Source organism: Canis lupus, chromosome 6 (genome assembly GCF_003254725.2).
Source record: "Canis lupus dingo isolate Sandy chromosome 6, ASM325472v2, whole genome shotgun sequence".
Taxonomy (NCBI): Eukaryota; Metazoa; Chordata; class Mammalia; order Carnivora; family Canidae; genus Canis; species Canis lupus.
This window is the reverse complement of record NC_064248.1, coordinates 27,943,505-27,967,032: the sequence shown is the minus strand read 5'-3', so window position 1 is coordinate 27,967,032 and position 23,528 is coordinate 27,943,505. Positions and strand designations below refer to the sequence as shown.

The 23,528-nt window shown below is 49.6% G+C and overlaps 1 protein-coding gene across 4 annotated transcripts in view; it reads right to left on the bottom strand.

The window, feature by feature from the left end:
* Window positions 1–23,528, bottom strand: part of MYH11 (myosin heavy chain 11) — a 115,364-nt gene that overhangs the window by 75,513 nt on the left and 16,323 nt on the right. For all 4 annotated transcript variants that reach the window (XM_025416418.3, XM_025416419.3, XM_049111358.1 and 1 more), the window contains exons 2-3: window positions 22,468–22,829; window positions 12,584–12,740 (exon numbers count right to left, since the gene is read on the bottom strand). In XM_025416418.3, the coding sequence (XP_025272203.1) occupies window positions 12,584–12,740; window positions 22,468–22,812 (502 nt within the window). In that variant the 5' untranslated portion in view covers window positions 22,813–22,829. The remainder of the gene's footprint in view (window positions 1–12,583; window positions 12,741–22,467; window positions 22,830–23,528) is intronic.

Genomic DNA, 23,528 nt, shown 5'->3' with positions numbered 1-23,528 from the left:
AGCATGATGTTTGCACAATTCCTCCCTGTTATTGACATGTGTCCGAACTTCCTTCCTTTCTATGGCTTGGTAATATTCCATTACATGGATATACCATATTTTGTGTGTCCATTCGTCCAACGATGGGCATTTGGGTTGTTTCTTATCTTTCAGCTACTGTGGATAGTGCTACTCTGAACATTCAAGTACAAGTTTTTATTTGAGAATTCATTTTCAATTCTTTAGGGTATATACCCCAATCCACTATTTTTTTTAAAGATTTATTTATTTGAAAGAGAACAAGAGAAAGCAAGCATGAGCAGTGGGGGGAGGAGGGAAGGCAGAGGGAAAGGGAGAGAATCTCAAGCAGACCCCCTGCTGAGCATGGAGCTGGACACAGGGCTTGGTCTCATGACCCTGAGATCATGACCTGAGCCAAAACCAATAGTCAGATGATCACCCTACTGAGCCACCCAGGTGCCCCATCCCAATCCATTCTTGAAACGGCATCTTGACAGTCACCTCCTCTATGATTTTTCTCTGACTCTATACCTCCCTAGAGCTAAATTGGAGGCCCTTCTACTGCATGCCCCCTCTGGGGCTACCATGGACAGTGGTACAGGTCGTACACTGCGTAACTCTAGAGGGAACCATTCACATGGGTCATTATAGATTTGTACATTTATTAAGACAATCTTCTAACAGGTGGAGGAAAAGTGTCTTGAGAAAAGAGTGCCTTTCTCTATTTTTACAAAGACACCATGTCACTTAGTGGTGGCCCTGGCCAAAGGTTCCCTCCATCATAGCACTTAATCTCATTACGATCATTGTTTCACCTCAATATTTTGTAGCAGGAAAGGGTACAGATTATCTGGAAAAATAACCGGTGATTTATCCATGATAGGACAGGCAGGGTCTTTCTTTTCCAACTTTGTAAAAATTACACTACTTTACATTATTGATAATAGCTCATAAGTAGAAACAATAAAAAGAAATCCATCAGCTGCTAAGGGGATAGACAAAATGGGGTACATCCATAGAGTGGAGTATTACTCCTGCCATAAAGAAGAAATAAAGCACTGACACTTGCTACAACATGAAGCCATTCTGCTCAGGGAGGGCCACATCTGGTAGCATTCATTCCACTTGATAGGAAGTGTCCAAAGTAGACAAATCTAAAGAGACCAAGTAGACAAGCAATCGCCTGGGAACTGTAGGTAGGACAGGGAAGTGACTACCGACGGGCACGCAATTTTTTGGCTGGGGGAGGGTGAGAGAAATATAAAATTAGATTGTGCTGATGACTGCATACTCCTGTAAATTCACAAATGACCAGGGAATTGTATACTTTAGATGGATTAATCTGGGACACCTGGGTGGCTCAGTGGTTGAGCATCTGCCTTCGGCTCAGGGCGCGATCCAGGGGTCCTGGGATCGAGTCCCACATTGAGCTCCTTGCATGGGGCCTGCTTCTCTCCCTCTGCCTCTCTCTGTGTCTCTCATGAATAAATAAATAAATAAATATTTAAAAAATAATAAATGGATTAATTTGTGGTATATAAATCATATCATAAAACTTTTTAAAAGATTTTATTCATCTATTTGATGGAGAGAGAGAGAGTGCACAGGCAGGGGGAGGGGCATAGGCAGAGGGAGAAGCAGGCTCCCCACTGAGCAGGGAGCCTGACTCAGAGCTCAATCCCAGGACCCTAAGATCATGACCTGAGCCCAAGGCAGATGCTTACCTGACTGAGCCACCTCGGCGCCCCCACAATAAAACTTTTTTAAAAAACGATGCTAAGCTTATACCATGTCTGACTCGAGAGCCCGGACTCCTTAAACTTCACACAGAGCTATTTGTTTTTCACAAGTTACAAAACTGCTTTCAATGCTTCCCCTCCCAGCCCTGATATGCTGAAGGTCAAGGGCTGTGCCTGTTCTCAGGTGCCAGGAACAGTGCCTGACACATAGTAGGTACCGGGGAAATGCTTCCTCATTGGCATCTCTTCTTCTCTCAAGGCAACCGAGACAGAAGCAATGGTGAACACTTCCATCTGCGGTCACATACTCACTCAGCAAACAAGTTCTGACCCCCTACCATGTGCCAGCCCCTAGAAACGTGAAATTCATGAAGACCTCTGGAAGTCTGCTTTCGAGAGGCTTACAAGGCAGTGTGGGAGTCAGATGGGCAAAGCAATGACCAGAAGGAGTGAGCAATTCCTAGGACGGGTATTTGCTGCTGCCTGAGAGAGGGATGGTTTAAGTCTTGGCAGCTGAAGTGATACTGAGCTGCCTGGAGAAGATTGTGTAGGAATCCACGAAGCAGGATGCCTCTCAAGCAGAGGGTCTGGGACACAGAGGGTCCCACAGACAGAGAGGACACAGTCCAGGAGCCGAGGTGTGCAGAGCTGGAGCTGGCATTCCAGCCTCACCCAGCCCGGAGCCCTGGGGCTCTCCTTACCTCACACTCACCCCTACACATGCCCCTCTCTCTCCTCCTTCTCCCCAGACTTGGGGTCTGGCCTTGGACATGCAAGTCTGCCGGTGAGCTTTCCGAAGAGATAAAGGACTCCGGTGGTCCCTCCCCCGAAGCGGGCCCGAAGACTCTCAGGGGACGCCCAGCTCCCCACAGACCAGCTATTTCGGCCCGATCCCAAACACAAGCTCGTGGTTTACGGCTAGGGAGCCAGAGGCCTGCAGGCTGACCATAAAAGGAGAAAACCAAGCTGGGACTAAGAACAGACCCAGGCTCGCTGCTTCTCTTCCTTCCCATGCCAGGCTGCTAGGGGACCCAGCGAGGGGGAGGTGGCCAAGCCTGGGTCCCTGTAGGGTCACCTCCACCCATGAAGGCGGAGGCCAGAAGGTTCCAGACGACAGCTAACACCTGCTGCACTTGCTGTGAACAGGCAGCGTGTTCCCCATGCACTGTCCAAATTAACCCTTGCCACAATTAGAACAGGCCCAATTATTAGCCTCACAGGACAAAAGCAAACCGGACACAAAGAAGTGGGTGCATTGCAGAACGGGGATTTGAACCCAGCTCCAGAGCCCATGCCCTAACCCACTATACACTCTGCAGGTCAGGATCCTTCTCTTCCTCTGGACTTCCTCTCCCACCTTCTCCTCCAGCAGAGCTGCTAGGAAGAGATTCTGCGTGGGAAGAGATACCTCTGAGGGTTTGTGCTGGACCCCAGCAGGAACCCAAACCCACACAGAGCACTGGCATCTTTAACGGCAGACCTGGCCAGTTGATGGATGGGGTCAGGGAAAAACCAATATTTTCATGGTGGTCTCTTGGGCCTCAGCTCCCCCGGCCCCACTCTCCCTCCTTCTCTCTGCTCCAGCCCCAACCAGTCTATGGATCCCAGAGTCACCTCCTTGTTATGCCCATGTGTCGCCTCGCCTGCCCTCCCAGAATATGACAGGCCCCAGGGTCCAGCTGACAGCTCCCTGGAACTCCCTTCCATAGCACATGTATTTGTGGGGATGATGTGATTAATCCCCACCTTTTCCCTCGCCTCATCCCCGCCGAGTAGATGGTGCCCCTCCTCACCATCCCACAGCCCACAGTGGGGTCTCAACACTGTTGAATCAAAAGGGGAACAGGGAGACAGATTCTCTTTGAGGTCAGCAGAACACCGAGGGAACAACAGGCACCAGCCAGAGCTTCCCAAGCCCCCTAAGCATGCCTGCTTCTTCAACTCAATACTTACTGCTTGTTAAAAAAAAAAAAAAAAAAAAGGAAAAAAAAAGAATTCTCCCGAGCTCTCACCCCTTCGAGTAAGACACCACAGGCGGTCCATAAAAGGCTCATCAGAATCAGATGATCCTTTCCCCTTCCTCATTTCCTGGCAAAGAACGTGAACCTCTCATGATAGCTCAGAGAGCCGATCTACACGTCCCAGGGCCTCAGCGAGGACCGAGCCGGGCAGACGGAGCCACCGTCTGTCCTCCCTGCCACCAGGCCAGATGCAGAGCCAAGAGCCGCTGCAAAATCTCCAACCATGCATCTGGTCCCCGCTCTCCGGGGCCACATTGTCAAAGGAGCACGGTCTCTGGAGCAAAGCCACCTGGAATGACTGCCAGGCTCCACCTCTGAGGCAAGACACTGTCCTTACGAGGAACACAGGGACCAAAATCCACACCTTTCAAGGACATGAAAGCAGTGAAGACTGGGTGCACAAAGCTTAAAATTGCCCCTGCACGTTGAGGCCCTCAGCACCTGCTCTGATCGTTGCCAGGGCCGTCATCAATGTCATCCGAAATGGAGAGTTCGAGAGAAGTGATTCTGGACAGCAGTGATTCTGTCCCGAGGGCACAGGGTATCGGGCCAGGTTCAGCGCTTTCAAGCGAGAAGGGCTAAGCCTGCTGCCCCTCAGCCTCCTGGGGCCTCGGTTTCCTGGTCTGTGAAATGAGGGTAACAGCACCCCACTACCACACTACCAGCCTTGGAGGGAAGATAAATGCTTCAAGGGCAGCAGAGGGTGACACCTCCAGGTGGGACACCGGGCTCTAGGGCCAACTTGCTTGGTACCCTGAGTGTCGGTTTCATCCGTCTGTCCAGTGGGCAGGCTCTGCCGCTGGGTACGGTCCTGCATGGTGCCGGAGAGGGCCGAGCCCTGCAGGCTTTCCAGAGCGGTCAGCCAGAGGGACATCGGTGTCATCCCTCTCCCTGCCAAGCTTCCAGAGCAGCCTCTGGGGAGGGGGGGGAGCCTGAAGAGCCCCCAGGCCTGCAGCACCCTAGGGCCTGCTGACCCCAGAGAGAGGGATGCCACTGAGTGTGAGAACTTGCAAAGCAGAGAGCTTAGAGGTTAGATCATGCCATCTCCCAGATTTCCCTTCAGTTTGAAGAGGGTTCAGCCAAGAGCCCCCAGCTGATAGAGGCCCACCGGCTGTGCTTTCTTTTTTAATCCCCTGAGAGTGGCCCTTGGTGCTAACTACATGAGGATGAAACACTCCCAGCTGCTATCTTGCACAGGGTAACAAATCCTGAGGGCTCCACTCAACACATCAGAAGGAAATCAATCCTATGTGCCTTTCACACCCTTCCCCCAGGCCCCCCACCTCACCCGGGCAGGGGAGGCAGGAGATCCGAAGTGGCTTATCAGGAAAGCCTCAATAGTGGTGCTTTCCCCACTTAACACCCTATTAATTTACCCCGATCACCTAGCGGTCACTTTGCCAGGGCTGAGCCTGCCACACACCAGACAGGTAAGATGAGAGACATTTCCAGGAGCAAACCACCTTCCCTGGGGACCGTCAGGGGCTCAATGCAGCAGCTAGGGCCACCCACCGACCGGCAAGCCTTAGGCGTGGGCAGCAGATAAGCCAAGTTCAAATCCAGCTCTGACACTCGCGGGACCTTTGGCAAGTTCTTCACCTCCCCAAGCCTCAGTTTCCTAGGCTCTAAAATGAGGCTAATAATTGCACCTGCCTCCAGGGTTGGATGTGTGCACAAGTCGTATAAACACAGGCCCACGTGCACACTGCACACCTCAGAGATGAAGGGAGGAGAAGTTGATGAAAACTTTTGAAAGGATTTGGTATTTGCTGTTTTATAAAAACCAGCAATGGGGGGGGGGCACCTGGGTGGCTCAGTGGTTGAGAGTCTGCCTTTGGCTCAGGTCGTGATCCCAGGGTCCTTGGATCGAGTCCTGCATTGGGCTCCCTGAGGGGAGCCTGCTTCTCCCTCTGCCTGTGTCTCTGCCTCTCTCTGTGTGTCTCTCATGAATAAATAAATAAAATATTTTTTAAAAATAGCAACGGAAATGTGATGGGGAAGAATAAAAACGTTGTTGGCCCTCCTGACTTTATAATTTAGTATTGTTTTTATTCTGGATTACCCATGTGGACACTATAATAGTTTCAAGGCTTAATTTTATTTTACTTATTTTTTTAAAAAGATTTTTTTATTTGAGAGAGAGAGAGAGCACAAGCTGGGGGGAGGGAGGAACAGAGGGAGAGGGAGAAGCAGACTCCCTGCTGAGCAGGGAGCCTGATGTGGGGCTTGAGTCCAGGACCCTAGGATCATGACCGGAGCTGAAGGCAGACGCTTAACTGACTGATTTACCCAGGCGCCCCAAGGCTTAATTCTAAAGATCTTAATCTGATCTTGTCTGCCTTGCAGTTTGGGGGTTAGGATTACTGGAAATATTCCTGTAAATCCCTGAGCACAGAGGAGGCACATATTAAAAATCCATTATCACTGGGGCTCCTGGCTGGCTCAGTAGGTAGAGCGTATTTGACTCTTGATCTCGGGATTGTGAGTTCGAGCACCACGTTGGATGTAGAGATGACTTATAATACGTTTTGGGGGGAAATCCACTATTGTGATTTTGGGGGAAAATCCACTATTGTGATAATCACTTCTTTGAAAAGAAGGTTTGAGGGAATTTCCATTGAGGAATAGTGGGTTGGGCACACACAGCTACTGCTCCTTCCTCCCCTAACCTGAGTAAAATTCCAGTAAAGGGATTTTTCAAGCACACATGAACCAGTTGAAATGAACTGGAAAAGAATGAAGAGTAATGAAGTCTTGGAAGCCAGAAAATGGGATGAGTGAGGACAGGCCCAGGAAAGAAGTCTAAGCTGGCAGTGGGGAAAGCTAGAAGCGACCCGATTTCATCACAGAACCCCCTGTCCCCTCAGTAACTGGCGGCAGCAGGGGGCTCATGAAGACAGGGCAAAGGAGGACACATGCAAATACAAGGATTGCCTGCAAGTCTGTTTGAGAAGGTGCTAGATCAGCAAGATACAAGTGACTGCCCTTGCCATGGCCCATAGCAGGAGGCAGATTTTATTTTCTGAAGAATAAAATTCCTGGAGGGGTGAGGGGCACCAGGGACTGTACTGAAAGGATAATCTGCAAGTTTCATTTCACAGTTTGAAATGCTTAGCCTCTGGACTAGACCCTCAAAATGACGGTAGACAGATCTTTACCCTCCAGGAAGAAGATTGCATGAATCTTCCCTGAAAAAGCTAATCAGCCCAAGGACAAGAAAAGATGGAAAGATCTATCAGAAGTGCCCCAGTGCGATGGCCCAGCTCTAACCAAACTATAGCCAAGCTCATCACCAGCAAGCTCCTCCTGCAAAGCCTGTTGAGCACCCGGCAACGTTGCACTGGATCATCCCAGATGAACAGACAGCGAAGAATCAGCAGACGTCTGAAGAAAGCTACTAATACATCAGACAGAAGTTGAAATAAATCACTAGGAGGTGACAGCCCAGAAAAAAAGAAGAAGAGAAGGAGATGAAAAAGGGAACAGTTCAATTCTGGACATGAGAAGACTTCTAGAAAAGCAGAATAGAGAACACAGAGAGAAATAAATCATCAAGGAAGTAATTCACAAAAATTTCCCAGAATTTAACGCCAGGAGTTTATAGATTAAGAGCATCCACGAAGCCTCTAGCTCAGTGGGTGAAAGCAGACCCGTGACAAATCCCATCATCATGAACACAGGGATAAAGAGAGCTCTAAACGCTTCCAGAGGAGAAGAAAAAAAAATTGGTCACACACAAGAGATTAAGAATCAGATTGGCAAAAAAAAAAAAAAAAAGATTTTTTAATCCTATTGGCTTTTATCTTCTCGGAAACGAAGCAAGCTAGAAGGCTATAAAGGCATGCCTTAAAAATTCTGAAAGAAAAGTATCTGTTGCTTAAAATTTTAACTGGGCTGAATGGGCCCTTACATATTCAGGGAATCATCAAGTCTTCAGTTGAGATATGCAGGATCCCAATCTGTCTCATCTACAGCCTTACTTGAGAAGGTACTAGAAAAGGTGCTCCAGGTGTAAGCAAGAGGGTAAATCAAGGAAGAGGAAGACATGGAAACCCAGAAACAAGGAATCCACCAAGAGAGGGCTGAAGTCAAGTCCAAGCATGATAAGGAAGGTCCCAGATGTCGGCTACCTGTCATAGAGGGTAGCCAGGGCAGGTTGGAAGGCTCCAGTAGTAATCACCCTCGAGGACGAGGTATAAGTAGCATCGTCAACACATATCTAGACGTAGTAAAAGGAGATCAACATGTTTAAAAAGGAGAGTTTGGGGAAGAATTAGTGATTAAGTACATTTATTCATTCATCAACACATATTAACTGAGCAGCTACCATGTGCCGGGCAGATGCTGGACAGACGAGGACAGAGTCTGGCTCCTATGCAGCGTATGGGTCCTTGGGAATTTAGGGGTTCATGTAACACATGCAAACATTGCATTCTATATTCTACATTCAGCGTGGGTGTTATCCATCCCTCCCCAACCCCATCTCTTCACAACCCATCTTGTTCTACAAAAGGATTTAGGGAGGAAGCTTAAAGGGCTGCTCCCTTTACAACGAAAGCTCAATGTGGGTCCCAGCAGAGTGGCCTTACACCGTGGGATCGCGATCTTCATCAACAGGGTCACAAACTGGGCCTACGCCTTCCTCCGCAAAAAACAAACTTCCACTTTATAGAGAAAAAGTTATTTTTCCCAAGCTTGCATTTCCCCCTTACCCCCATGATTTGTTTCATGGGAATTTATCATTAGTAAGTTTTCTGGAAAGTACGAGGTATTGCCAAAATGAACCCATATGTAGCAGCTGTTAATATTGACACTAAATTAAAAAAAATTGAAACAAAATAAAGTTGATCTTTTATGGATGGGTGTGCTCACCCTTGTCACTGTTACAACGTGTCAATGTTTTTTTTTTTTAAAGAAATTTTTTTTTTTTAAAGATTTTATTTATTTACTCATGAGAGACGCAAAGAGAGAGAGGCAGAGACACAGGCAGAGGAAGAAACAGGCCCCACGCAGGGAGCCCGACGTGGGACTCGATCCCAGATCTCCAGGATCATGCCCTGGGCTGAAGGCGGCACTAAAACCGCTGAGCCACCAGGGCTGCCCATACTATTTCACAATGTGATTTTGTGTTATAGCCCAGAGCCTAGAGGGGAGACAATATATTAACACTGGGGATCCTCCTCCTCATCTAGTGTCACAACGCCCCGCAGTGGAGGGGTTGTCTAGGAAAGCAACAGGACCACAACACAAAAATATCCTTCACTGAGTCAACTGCTTAGGAAATCAGACCCCACTGAGGCATCCTTCTTCAGCCTGCACAACACTGCCCACCAACTCAGCAGCTCTCTCTTGCCGATTATTGGGGAGCAACACCCACCATCATCGTGATACACAGAACAAAGCAGCAGCTCTGCAAAACTGCAGATTTCTTTGAAGCTGCAGGGTGTCACGAAGTCAATGAGCTTGGAAAGGCCACCCCCCCACACACACACACACACAAGTCAGATTAATTCACAACTAAATATCGCAGAATCATTATGAACAACAACACGACGGGGGTTTTATGAAGCACCCTCAAACACAAAAGAACACTTGGGAAGACTGGTGACCCTTCTAATAAGTCTGCAAAAATTATTTTCCTTAGCTCCTGCTGCAGGAATCAAACATGGTATGAAGAATGTTGTGTTATCTCATTTGATTCTGTCTGAAATAAAAGCAACAACAACAAAAAAATCCCTTAATTTTATACTCAATCTAAGAACTAGCATCTAGTTGCATTTATAACCAAACTCCTATTAAATGTAGATAAAATAGACTGACAATTTGCAATGTCATTTCCCCAGCCTAGACAAACCCTTTCCCCCACCCCCTTCCAGTGAAAATTTGGTCCCTGTTTTAAGTGATTTTTTTTTTTTCTGGAATCAATTATTTTCAGACAATCAAAAATTCCTTCACTTCCAGATGTTCAGCTCAGTTATCACATGAAAGGCTACGTACCCAAGTGTAAATGGTGGTGATCTCTGGGTGACAAAATCGTGGGTGCTGATATGTTCTCCGTAGCTTAAATAAATGTTTTAATTTTTCTAGGATGAATATTAAATATTAAAGGTTTTTTTAAAGTCACACATGCGTATTTTAAGAGCACTGTGGCAGTGCTTACCTGTCACTCCCCCCTTCTCCTTTGCTAACAGAATTTCATTTTTCTGGTATTCAGAGAAAATGTGCTTGTGGGAGTTCCCTCGGCTCCAAAGGAAGAACCAGGAATAGTCTAAACCAATTATGAAGGTCTCAGTCCTCTTTGCCAATGAGTGGCTTAAAGGTTGGCATGTGACCAAAGGTTTAGTCAAGGAGACATAATTACAAACAGTCACTAATGTCCCAGTCCTCTTTGTAACCATCTAAACCAGAGTTTAGAGGTTGGCATGCGACCAAGTTTTAGCCAATGAGATGTAAGGGGATGTCTTCTGAGGAGTTTCTGGAAAAGGTTTTTCTCCCTGATAAAAAAGAGACAGAGGGAAAGAACCTAACTTTTTGCTTCCTTCGTGCTTTTGGATATTGTCGCACGAGGATGTGGTATCTGGAGCTATGGCTGCCATCCTATGATCATGAGGAAGAAGCCAAGAAAATCCCCCCAAAAGTCTGTTTTTGAGCTGTTGAATTAACTAACCCATCAACCTGCACACTTCTTATTATGTGAAATAACAAACTCCTATGAAGTGGCTCCTAATTAGAGCCACTTTAAGTAGTTGCCATATGGTGTGTTATATTTTTGTACAACTTAAAAGCACCCCAAATGACATGAACACTCTAACTTGGTGATGTTTAGCTTCTTTAAAAAGGTGTGTGAACCATCCCTGCAAACTTTTCCATCAAGGCAGCACACAAAGTTTATTTATTTATTTAAACAAAGACACATCCCTAACTCCAGGAGCCATCCTTCACAACCTGAGATTCCATCTCCACAGCCCCTTCTGCAAGGCTCCATCTGCTCGCCTTTGAAGGTAATGGCTGCCCCATGTCTGCAGTTTAGGCCATACTGGTGGGGTTTGGCTAACTCTGTCAATAATCTGGGGGCACTTCTACTCAGCCCTTCTACCTTGGGGGTATCTCTTAGGCACACCTGGATCCCTACCCTCAGGGGATCTCCAGAACGGAGCTCTCAATTCCTGACTCAGCACACCCTCAGAGGTAGGGCCAGGTAGTTAATATAAATGAGTGCACCAAGCCAGGTAAGGACTGGGACACTGGGAAACTCATGCCCCTAGAAAAAGACACACACATTTTATGTATAATTTCCAAATTTTAAAAAGCTGATGACTTTTTAAGATACTTCAAGTACCTTAAAACTCTGTGTGGACCAAGCCAAACTTATCTCAACGCTGGATGCAGCCTACCAGCTGCTGGTTCACAACCTCAGGATTATTCACACCTCATAATCACATAATAATTATACACAGCTTTAGGACAGCCCAAGCCCTTTTCTGTTGCCCTCTCCCAATGTAAGGATGGGAGAACTCCTGTGTCTCAAGACCAGATCCATTTACAGGAAAGAAAATCCTCTTACTCTTCCTCAAAGGTCAATGACACTGGGATGGGTGCTGCCCTTTATACAATGCATCCAAAACACATGAGGAGAAATGCAAGGGCTCAACTGTTTTCAGGCAAAAGGATTCACTGAGGGAGGACCAAGGCTGTTGAACAGATAAAGCTCACAACTCAGAGGGACACGTGGGTGGCTCAGTGGTTGCGCGTCTGCCTTTGGCTCAGGGTGTGATCCCGGGGTCCTGGGATCAGGTGCCCCCAGAGCTGGGATTTAAACACAGGCACCCCTGTTTTAGAATCCAGGCTTTTAACTAAATCTAATATACTGCTGTTTTTTGTTCCATTTGAACTAGATTGTGGGGGAGAAAACTGATGAGAAAAATATTAAGTAACATAAGGACATCATTTTTATGAAGTTTAAGAACAGGCAAAACTGGTGGTGATGGAAGTCAGAATAGCCGTTACTTCTGGGGGGTATAGGGGAGGTATTGACTGGGAAGAGGTGTGAAGGAACTTTCTGGAAAGATTTCACATCTTGATCTGAGCAGTGGCATATGAAGACATACACCAAAATTAGTTTAAATCTGGACACTAAATTTGTGCACTTTACGTCCTCTACTGTATGTATATTTTCCCTCCATTAAAAGCTCATTAATAGGGGATCTCTGGGTGGCTCAGCAGTTTAGCACCGGCCTTCGGCACAGGGCATGATCCCGGAGTCCCAGGATCGAGTCCCACATCAGGCTCCCTGCATGGAGCCTGCATCTCCCTCTGCCTGTGTCTCTGTCTCTCTCTGTGTGTCTCTCATGAATAAATAAATAAAATCTTTAAAAAAAAAAAAGGAGCTCATTGATCACAGTAATAGTGATAATAATGCACAAACACGGAGGTAATAGGTGAAGATCTTCAGTCTGGACAAGCCTCCATGAGAATCTCCACCTGCTGCAAGAGGACCCTAACACTCCCTTTTTACAGCCGGAGAAACTGAAGCCAGAGAGGAGAAGACCTCTGGCAGCACCCGGGGGTGAGCCACAGCTGGCTGCAAGTGCGGAGCCGGCTGGCGGGCACCCCCCGCATTTGCCCAGGCCGTGTGCCCGCCCTCGCCCTCCCGGCCGTGCACCCAGACGTTCAGCTGCCTTTTTCCCTTTTTCAGTCACAAGGCTCCTGGGACCCACGCGGCCTGCCCGCCTCCGCACTCCTGGCGGGGACAGCAGGCTGGGGGCCCAGGCAATCCCGGGGCGGGGACAGAGGCCCTGCAGCGCCCGTGCAGCCCGCGCTCACCCTGCAGCATGCTCCGGTAGGCCGTGTCGGCGATGGCGTAGATGTGCGGCGGCATCTCGTGCCGCTTCTTGCCCTTGTACATCTCCACGATCTTCTCCGAGTAGATGGGCAGCTGCTTGTAGGGGTTGACCACCACGCAGAAGAGGCCGGAGTACGTCTGCCAAACAGAGAACCCAAGCTTACTTCCAGCACTAGGTAGGTGTGGGGGAGCCCAGCCACCCAGTCCTCGGGGGCCCCACGCAGCGACGCCCACCACCACCCGCATTTCATATCCACTGAGCACCTCTGGGTGCGTTTTCTCCCTGCAGCCTCACGGCGAAACTGCTAGATGCATTCACATTGCCATTCCAGAGATGGAGAAACTGAGGCTCAGAGTGCTAATGGGAAGGCCATGGCATCACTGACAGGCCGGGTATGGGTGAAGAGGAGCGAGGGCCAACAATTGGGTCTCTGGACACCCCCATGTTCTTTTTTTTTTTTTTAAGATTTATTTATTCATGAGAGACACACAGAGAGAGGCAGAGGGAGAAGCAGGCTCCCTGTGGGGAGCCCGATGTGGGACTCGATCCCGTAACCCTGGGATCACACCCTGAGCCAAAGGCAGTTGCTCAACCACAGAGCCACCCAGGCGCCCTGAGCCCCTCTGTTCTATCTCACAGCTGCGTGCTTTCTGACAGTCGGGGTTCGGACCCCGGCCCCTCTCCTGCGTGCTGCTGCCCCTCACCGCCCAGAGCCTCTCGGGCTCGGGTAGCAGCTTCCACCTACTGAGTGCTTACTGTGTGCCAGGCACCGAGCTCTAAGCACTGCGTGGGCACCTATCTGTTCACCGAGTCTTCTTATCTACCCTGTGACAGTCCCTCTGCGATTTCCCTGCTGCCCACGTGGCAGATGAGAAAACAGGTTTGGTGAGGTTGTCACCAGGTCACACAGCTGGCAGGAAACTCAGAACCCCCCAGAGCTCACACATCCTGGACTGTTAACAAAGCACCCCCTGATCTGTAAAAAGAAGGGACTGGCACAGCTGTCCTTAGGAAGGAATGGTCCTGCCACGCACTACGGCACAGACACACCCCGACATGGAAGCAGCCAGCCACAAAAGGTCGCATGGTTTAGGATTCCATTGCCAAGAAATGCCCAGGACAGGCCAATCACAGGGACCAGAACAGATCTGGTTTCCAGGGACTGAGGAGAGTGAGATGACCGCTAAGGTCTACGGAGTTTCCCTTTTGGGGTGATAAAAATGTACAGGCTAGAAAAGGCTGATAATCGTACAACACCGTGGTGGTGCTAACTGCCTCGGAAATGTATCCTTAAAACTGGCTAAAGTGGTGAGTTCTAGGTTATATGGATTTTACCATAATTAAAAAAAAAAAAAAAGTTGTCCTGCCCCCACCAAGTAAGTGCACAGGAGCATCTGGAAATAATCAGAAGAGGGAAAGGGGCGTGAAGGCCCTGAGCAACACCCCCCCCACCCCCATGCGTGTGCACACACGAGTGAGGCGCTATCATTGGTATCGCTGTCCTCTCCTAGACATCAGATTTTCCCCTGGGCTGAGGTCACAGCTCAGTGGACAGGCTCCATCCTGTCCGACAGGAACTGGTTTTTTTCCCCAAAAGACACAATCAGGGCTGCCGGAGGCTCTCCTAGCCGTGAAGCAGGCCCTCCCTCCAATTCCCCCTAGAAGGGGCCAGAGGAGGAGCAGATGGCCCATCTCGGGGGGACACGCAGGCCAAAGCACACACCAGAGAGGGTGGGCAGCCTGACCAAGGTCACAAAGCGAGACCCTGGCAGCCAAGCCCAGCTCGGCCTGCTCCCAGGCCTGAGCACTGCCCAGGAGGCTGTCCGACTTCTGCTCGTCCTATAGACAGAAGAACAAGGCATCATTAATTCACTCACTCCCTCATTCATTCAGCGTGTATATCCTCAACACCGTGCCGCAAGGCTCTGCAGAGGGAGGCAGAGGCCAGGTTTAAAGATGACAAAAAAACACAAGGTCCTGCCCTCAGAGGGATTTCAGCCAACGGCTGCAGGTGATGGGAGGAGGAGGGTCCCTCCAGGGCTTGGCCTGCTAGGGGACAATGGTATGTGATGGCCCTGGGTGGCAGGGGGACAGTAGTCTTCAAAAGGTACAGGATTGGTGGGGGAAGGAGGGCATAATCTCTCTGGTTCTCACCATTCGCCTAAAAAGGCAGGAGTGAGGTCAACATAGGGCCTGTCTAAATGTCATCAGCCACTTACTGAGCACCTACTGTATACTGGGTCTGTGCTAGATGCTGGAGATAAATACATCAGTGGTAGCCCCTGCCCTCAAAGAACCCACAGATCAGAGAAGGGATGAGGACATTTAAAAATAATGTCAAAAGAACAAGGACAGAGCCCAGGGAAATGGGGGAGGAAGGGAGAGCGGGCCCTAATCCACATTGGGGGGCGGTCAGGGAAACTTCCAGTTGGGTGGGGGTGCTCCCTGCCCCTAATCTTCACGGACAGGAAGGTGCTTGGGAGGTAGCAAAGGCATGGAAGGCAGCAGGGCGAGGGGCACATGGGTGAGCTGCAGGCAGTTTGGTGTTTCTGGATCATGAAGACGAGCGAGCGAGGGTGAAGGGTGAGGCTCCTGCAGAGGGAGGCAGAGGCCAGGACCTGCACTGGGCCTGACTGGTCCGCTGTGGGCCCCTCCCTCATCAGATCATCCAGCCCCCTCCCGCCATCCCATTAACACCAGTGCAAGTGCCCTGGGGGCGGGAGCACCCTCTTCCTCCTCTTCGGGCCTGCATACAGTAGGTGCTCACTAAATGCTTGCTCCATAAGTGCCTGAGGGGTAGGTTAATTACTAAAGCTTCCCTGGAGCAGGGGCCGCAAAGCCCTCATCTCTGTGACCTGGGGCTTCGCCCCGGGCCAGCACACAGCAGGTGCTCAGCAGATGTTTGCTGCGCTGGTGGCAATGCTGTCCTAGGGCAGGGGCTCCACTGTCCGGTTCATCTGTGCCCTGGTCCCTGGCCCGGGGCCTCCCACGGAGTAAGTGCCTGATCAACCGATCAACCGTCAGCCGTCTGGATGAAGATCAACCCACTCCCACCTCTCCTGCGGGTCTTAACTCCACCTCCAGATCTTTCTGGGCCATGCCCACTGCCAACCGCCACACCCTTGTTAGAACGTGGGGGTCATTTATGGCCCAAACTACCCTCTCACCAAGCCTTTGGCCTGGAGGCAGTAAAGGGCTGTGGTTAAGGGTACAGAATCGGGTACTGAGGACTTGGTTTGAACCTCATCCTGCTACTTCCTGGCTGTGTGACCCTGGGCAAGTCTCTTGACCTCTCTGAGCCTGTTTTTCTCAACTGCAACATGAAGGTGTGTCGTAAGAGATCCTTTACAGGCTTGCTGTGAGATAATGCAGGCGAAGCACTTAACAGAGGGCCCAGTAGATAGCAGGTGCTCAATAAATGTTAGTGACCATACCACGCTCCCTCTATTTCATGATGACAAAAACCTTGCCACCTTGGAACCTTTGCATGACCTGGAATGGGTCCCCCCTCAGCCTCCCCAGAGCCATTTCCATCTCCCCTTTCAGGGCTCATCCTAAATGTCACCTCCTGGGCCGCAAGCTGCGCACCACAGTATCTCCAGCCCAGCATGGGGCCGGGCACAAGGCAGACACTCAGTAAGTACTTGCTGAATACAACAAACAGAAGGAAGGAGGAATGCGTGGCTCTCCCAATCCCATCACCAGCCTCTGAGGAAGGAGCGCTTTCCTCCTGTTGGCCTAGGACAGCTCCCGGGGCTGAGCCCCCAGCGAGCACTTAATCCGAGCTTTCAGGAGAATCTGAATCTCTGTTCAGTTTGGCAAATCTTTCCAGGGCACAAGGACCCAAGTCAGGAAGGGCTGGGCAGGCAGCAGCACGCCCCACGCAGGGTGGCCGTCCTTCAGAATCTGGAGCCTTGAGCTCTGTCGTTTAACCCCGGTTGACCTCAGCAGACCCAGCCCCCCTGCAGTTGGTGATGTCTCTGCCTCCCTGTGCCCCACAAGCTCCTCTCCAGCTGGTCCAGTTCAGAGCTCTCAATAGCCCCCGCCTCCTGTGTCGCAGCCAGGATCCCAGGGTCCCCATGCCACCAGTGGGCCCCAGCCACAGGCCCAGGCTTTCCCTCTTGTGACCGTATTAGGAAGTGACTCCAGTTTTTCCCTGACACTTTATATGGTCAGCCAGAGAGCCCTGGGCAGGAGACTGCTCCCTCGGCTGCCTCCTCCGGCAGAAATGAGAATCAGTGGTTGGGGAAGGTGGAAGGCACACAGGGTTTCAGCAGCGCGGCCCAGGGCAGAGCCTTAACTTTGCCCCTAATTACCTGTGGGATTCATGTGAGTGGCTGAACACCTGAGCCTCTTCTTCCCCACGTATGAAACGATGGAGAGGAGCACCCGGGGGGGCTCAGCTGGCTAAGCGTCCACCTTTGGCTCAGGTCATGATCTCAGGGTCCTGGGATCGAGCCCCACGTCGGGCTCTACCCTCAGTAGGGGGGAGTCTGCTTCTCCCTCTGATCATCTCCCTGCTTGTGTTCTCTTTCTCTCCCTCCGTCTCTCTTTTAGATAAATAAAATCAGTTGGAACATTGTAGATTAATTGTTGGAACAATGTAGGGAAGGGAAGTCCATAAGCCGGATCCGTAACTTCAGGATAAGAATAAAATAAAATAAAATAAAATCTTTTTTAAAAAATGATGGGGAGATGTACATTCTTTACCAGGTTATAGTGCAACGTCATGGCGTTCAGGACATCTTTCGCAAAGACAGTCCAGGAAGAATGCAATTTACTGCAGCTTTGATATTTAAGGGAAAGAAAGACTATAAACAACCTAAATATCCATCAGTGGGGGACCAGCTTAAAAATTATGGCATGCTACCATTAAAAAGAGTACATTTATATGAATACAAATAAATATACATATATTTGCCTGTGAAATATCAGCCACCATGAAATATTTCTGGAAGCCTATGTAAGAAAGGTCCTCACAGTTTCTCTATGGAAGGGAATGGAATGGGGATGAGGGATGCCTGGGTGGCTCAGTGGTTGAGTGTCTGCTTTTGACTCAGGGTGTGATCCCAGAGTCCTGGGATCGAGTCCCACATCAGGCTCCCTGCAGGGAACCTGCTTCTCCCTCTGCCTGTGTCTCTGCCTCTCTCTCGGCGTCTCTCATGAATAAATTAAAAAAAAAAAAAAAGAATAGGGATGAAAGGAAAAAATTGGAGTATCCTGACATACTATTTAATATTTGCATGTATTACCCATTCAAAACAACATTTTCAATCTGACTAGATAGTTAACAACAAACACAAGAAAAAGCCACAAGACAAGATACATGCTTCTTATTTTTAAATATTCTCTTGTGGTCTGTGCATGGATAGCCTTGTGTTAGTGGAAAGCTTCTTTGAAGCAATAACAATTCAAGAGGTCTAGACACTGAGCTCATGGAGCTCAATAATGGGAAGCTTCCAGCTGTGTTTTCTTTCTACCTTCTGAGACCTGGTACACTTGTAGATCTTATTTCCATCCTCCAGGACCCTCGAGGACTCAGGAGGCCTCTGCTCACAGCCTGCTCTCAGCATCCCCGGGCAGATACTCCTTCAAGTCATTGGGCCAAGTGTCTAAGATGAAAATATTGTCACCTGCTCGATTTTGGAAGGAAGGCCTCTCCTTACCTCCTGGTCTTCCCAGAATAGTGCAATCAGAACCAGGAAAATATCCTTTGGGGTTCTTGGGTGGGGAATTTGGGCTTGGAAACCCAATGGATAGGGAAGTCCATCTACATTTGCTCTGGATCATGTTCCCAACCCCAAGCCGTTGGCATAGGGGTAGGAAGTCCCCCTGTTTACAGAGATCAAGCAGCTTGGAGATGAGTGCACTTAACCAGGTATGAAGAAAAAGTAGGTGTAGTGATCAACAATGAAAAAACTCAGCCCCGGGAAGGGGACTCTCCCTGGAAGACAGCAGGGAGCAGTGAGGCCTATGGAAAAACAGTGCCCACACCCCACCTAACATGGCAGTCACCTAGCAACCTGGGCCCAGGGGTATCAGATCCTCTGCTTTTTCAAGCAATGCCAGAAACTGAGATTTTCTTTCTTTTCTTTTTTTTTGGGGGGGGGGGGGTAAGGTGGATAGGAAAAGGAGATATACCAAATTAGCTCAATTATTTTAAAAAAATCACTCACTCTGCACCAACAACTTGCAACCTAGTAGCTGCCCAAGAAATCATAATTAAAAAGTTGGACTTCTTCCTTCTGTGCACTTAACGGTTGTCCAGCTCCAAGCTAATGGCACCCATGGCATCATCCCCACCTGCCCTAGCCCACACCCATCTCCTCCTGCTCAAGCTTTCAGCTACCCTCACACCCTTTACCATCCACAGGTAGTATCAATCACTCCAGCCCCGGAGGCAGAAAGCCTTGCCTGGATCCCAGCTCTGCTCACTTCCAGAAATAGGACCAAGAGCAGCTGAGCTCAGAGCCCTGGTCTCTGAAATGGGGTAATAGCCTCACTGGCAGGATTAAATGAGTAGTGGTTCAAAGCACTGGTCCCAGAGCCAGCCTTCCTGGGTTCAAGATCCAGCTGTTTCTCATCACGTTATACAAGTTTTCTAAGGCCTAGTTGTTTTTTTTTTTTTTTTTAAGATTTTATTTATTTATTCATGGGGTGGGGGCACGAGCAGAGCAGGGAGCCTGATGCTGGACTCGATCCCAGGACACTGGGATCACGACCTGAACTGAAGACAGATGCTTAGCCTCTGAGCCACCCAGGCGCCCCTCTAAGCCCCAATTTATCTGCAACAATGAGACTAAAAAAGCAGGGCAGAGTCTGAACCGGGTTCCTTCCCAGGCAAGTCATGGCAGCTCTCTGCCTCGAACAGGTCAAGGGCAGGGTGGGAGGTCTGCACCGCTCTCCCCAGTGGTGTAAAAGGACAAAACGGGTTGGGAAGGACTCGGGACAGTACCCACCACAGGCAAGGCACACACTTTATTGAGCTTCCTCTGCCTGAAACCCTTGCCTGTCCCTCAACAGAAAGGACAGAGCCAATGGCTGAGCGGTCCTACTGAGCTCCTGGCAGAGAGCATCCAGCGTCCAGAAGGGCAGGTGAGTGCGGACGAGGGCTCACATGCTTGTGTCATGTGTGTACCATGAACAAGTAAGGTAAGAGCCTGCATCTCAGGGGTCAGACACAAGACCCCATGGCTTCCACAGACTCTTCTAGAACCAAGAAGACAAGAAGACTCTTCTAGAACCAAGAAGACAAGGGTCTTCATTCGAGGTGCACTTTGCAGAACAGAGGAGAATGTTCTCTTCATTAGCTGGGCCAAGTCAGGCTCCCTGGCTGCCTCAGCATCACCTGCCACCCACCTGCTCCCAAGGGCCACACCTCCTGCTGTCATGTGTATGCTTTCCCTCCCCCACCTCCCTCTTTATTTCCTCCATCAAGGACAACGGTTCTGGGGATCCCTGGGTGGCGCAGCGGTTTGGCGCCTGCCTTTGGCCCAGGGCGCAATCCTGGAGACCCGGGATCGAATCCCACATCGGGCTCCCGGTGCATGGAGCCTGCTTCTCCCTCTGCCTGTGTCTCTGCGCCTCTCTCTCTCTGTGACTATCATAAATAAATAAAAATTAAAAAAAAAAATTTTAAAGGACAACGGTTCTATTTAAGTGACTAACCTGACCATAAAGAAAGGAGATAGGAGGAGGCACCTGGTCACAAGGCTGAGAGGCTTTTCATCTAATCTGTCCAGAGAAGCATAGCAGGAATTTAGCGCTTTGATTCATTTTTTTTTAATCTGCTGTCAGATTAGATATTTTGGGTCTCGGGACCTTCATAAGCCCTTTATTATTTTTTTTTCTGATTTCTATTTTGGGATCAAATGCTACGTCAGAGGACAGCAGGTGAGATTTATACACGGGCCTGTCCTTGACCTCGCCGAGGGAGAGAACATATCTTAGATGGGAGGCCTAGAAGAGCTCCGTTCCACCTCTCACTGCCCTCATCCCCCCGCCCCACCCCCGCCTACCCCCCAGCTCCTGGCAGGCTGGCCTTGGAAATGCCCACCCTGTACCAACAGCTCCAAGTCCATAGTATTTCCATACAAGGAGTGGCTCGGATAAAGGGGACCTTGGCTGCTTAGTTAGGGAAGTTTAGGATAGGCTTCAGCATGCTGAGATCAGCTTGCTCACCTGTTAAATGGGACACATACGCTTGTTCCATGGATGTTGTATTGATTAAAGGGGTCAAGGCACACAACAGGGGTTAGAGGAGGGATTTGATAATTACAGGTCGCTCCTCTGTTCCCTCTGGGTTCTTACAAAAATATAAAAGCCACTGTTAGCCACTCTGAGCTATCCATATGAAGAATGGATAGCCAGTTATGGCACATCCGCAGGACAGATTACATAGCCCCTCAGATGGTAGTATTTGGGGGGTAATAGCAGAAATGTGGGGATGCTCAGCATTGACTCATACACGGAAAAAAAGTGAGCCGCCAGCCTATGTGTGCAGGCTTGTGTATATGTAAACATGTACCGTTCACACGAGCAAAGAGCTCACGAATGCACCATTTCATCAGCTGCCTCTGGGGGAGGACTGAGTTTTTGTGTTTTTGCTGTGCTTCTCTGAATTTACCAACTCTCCTGTAGTAAATGTGACTTCTTTTCCTAACTAGGAAAAAAAGAAAATCCACAGATCCTTTTTCTAGAGGACAAGGATTTTTTTTTAAAGGGTAAATTTCACGCAGCTACGTGACAAGGGCAGGGCCAGAGGACGTAATGATGGAAGGGAATGTTCTCACAAGTTTGCACAGGGTCCAGGAAAAGGGACCATAACAGTGACATAGCCAGTAGGAACACCTAGCATTCTGAGAGCTGGCAGTGTCCCCAGACCCGTGCCAACTAACCCACTCACGAGGTCGGTACTAATCTTGTGCTCATGTCACAGAGAGGGAAATGAAATTTCCGAGAAACCAGGTAATTCGCGCAAGGGATCAGTGTGCCCTTTGTGAGAAGCACACAGACAAAAGCTAAATGGAAGGACACCCCTGCTCCCAGCAACTTGACACCGGGGGGCCACCTATGTCCTTCTTGCTCTGGGGAGTTGGTCCAAACCCACAAGGAACAGGTGCACCCCCCGTGTCACATCATCCCCCATCAGAACTTCCTGTGGGGATGACAGTGTTCCATCCCGTGCTACCCAATACAGCAGCTGCTAGCCTCTAGTGGCTCTTGAGCACTTGACATTGGCCAGTGCAACTGAAGAAATGAATTCTGATTTCTAATTGACTTGCATCTAAATTTAGTTAGCCACACGTGCCCAGTGGCTACCCTAGTGGACAACGCAGCTCTTGGCTGCTCTGATCTACACCGTTGACCCCAAGGAGCCCCGGCTCCAATCTAGGAATTCCCACTTGTGATGGGGAAGGCCTCCAGGTCTCCTCCCACCTGGCTGCCCAGATGCTCCAGCCTTCCCAAGAGGTTATGAGCTCCCCCTCATCTCCAAGATGAAGGAAGAACAGGAAGTATTTCAGTGAAACCTGTTGAGCATTGGCCACGCACCCTGGCCTCCGCATTGGCGACCACATAGCATCTTTGCGCCTCCTTTATATGGGGAGGGTGGTTATTCCCACTTCACCAGTAGGAAAACTGAAGCTTCAGTAAGTGAGAGAATTTGTTCGAGGTCACCGAACTCGGTGGGGCAGGACAGGTGTGAACCCAAGTCTGAATGAATTCTAGCTCTCCATGCGGCCTCCCTCGGGTCAAACTCTCCTCCTCCCAACCTGTACCCCAAACACATCTCTCTAAAGCTCTTCCTCCCTTAGAGGTGCGGGAGGCCCGGGAAGAAGTGACTGGCTGTCCCCAGATACTCACGTAGATGAGTCCCGAGAAGTATCTCTCCCTCAGATTGTGTAGCACAGAGGCTTCATTAAGGCACGTCAGCTCCGCCATGTCCTCCACCTTGGAGAACTTGGGTGGGTTCATCTTCTGGATGTCATCTTTGCCAACCGTGACCTTCTTGCCATTCTCCACCAACTCGACAATCACCTCATCCCCTTTCTCCTCCTTGATGCTGGCTGCCTCGAAGCCTTGCTTTTCTGAAGGGACCCAAACCAGCTTCTTGGCAGCCCAGTCAGCCTGGGCGACTGGGCTGTTGACGAAGTTTTTGTCCACAAAGAGAAACTTCTCATCATCACTGAGCTGGCCTTTCTGTGCCATGGTGCCTGGTTGGTCCCCTGTGGAATGAAGGAAAGGACAGCATCAGACTCCGGCCAGAATTGAGCCCTAAAGACAGAGGAATCTGTCACCTCGCATGCCTAGGAACACAGTCTGCAGAGACATTCCACAAAGTATGAAGATGTGCCCTACAGTATTGTTTATATGGTCAAAGAATGGAAACAACCCAGAGCCCCTCAGAAGAACATCTTCATCATTGCCTATAGTCCATCATCATGGCGCTGGACACATCAACCACAATATTTTCTTTTTCTTCTTTTAAGGTTGATTTATTTATTCATTAGAGACACAGAGAGAGGGATCCCTGGGTGGCACAGCGGTTTGGCGCCTGCCTTTGGCCCAGGGCGCAATCCTGGAGACCTGGGATCGAATCCCACATCGGGCTCCCGGTGCGTGGAGCCTGCTTCTCCCTCTGCCTGTGTCTCTGCCTCTCTCTCTCTCTCTCTCTGTGACTATCATAAATTAAAAAAAAAAAAAGAGACACAGAGAGAGAGGCAGAGACACAGGCAGAGGGAGAAGCAGGTTCCCTGCAGGGAGCCCGATGTAGGACTTGATCCCAGGACCCGGGATCATGACCTTAGCCCAAGGCAGATGCCCAACCGCCGAGCCACCCAGGTGTCCCAAGATATTTTCATACAACAAAATACTATTCAGGGGTTGGTATGGTCTATTTATAGGCTGAAATATTATTCAGCCTG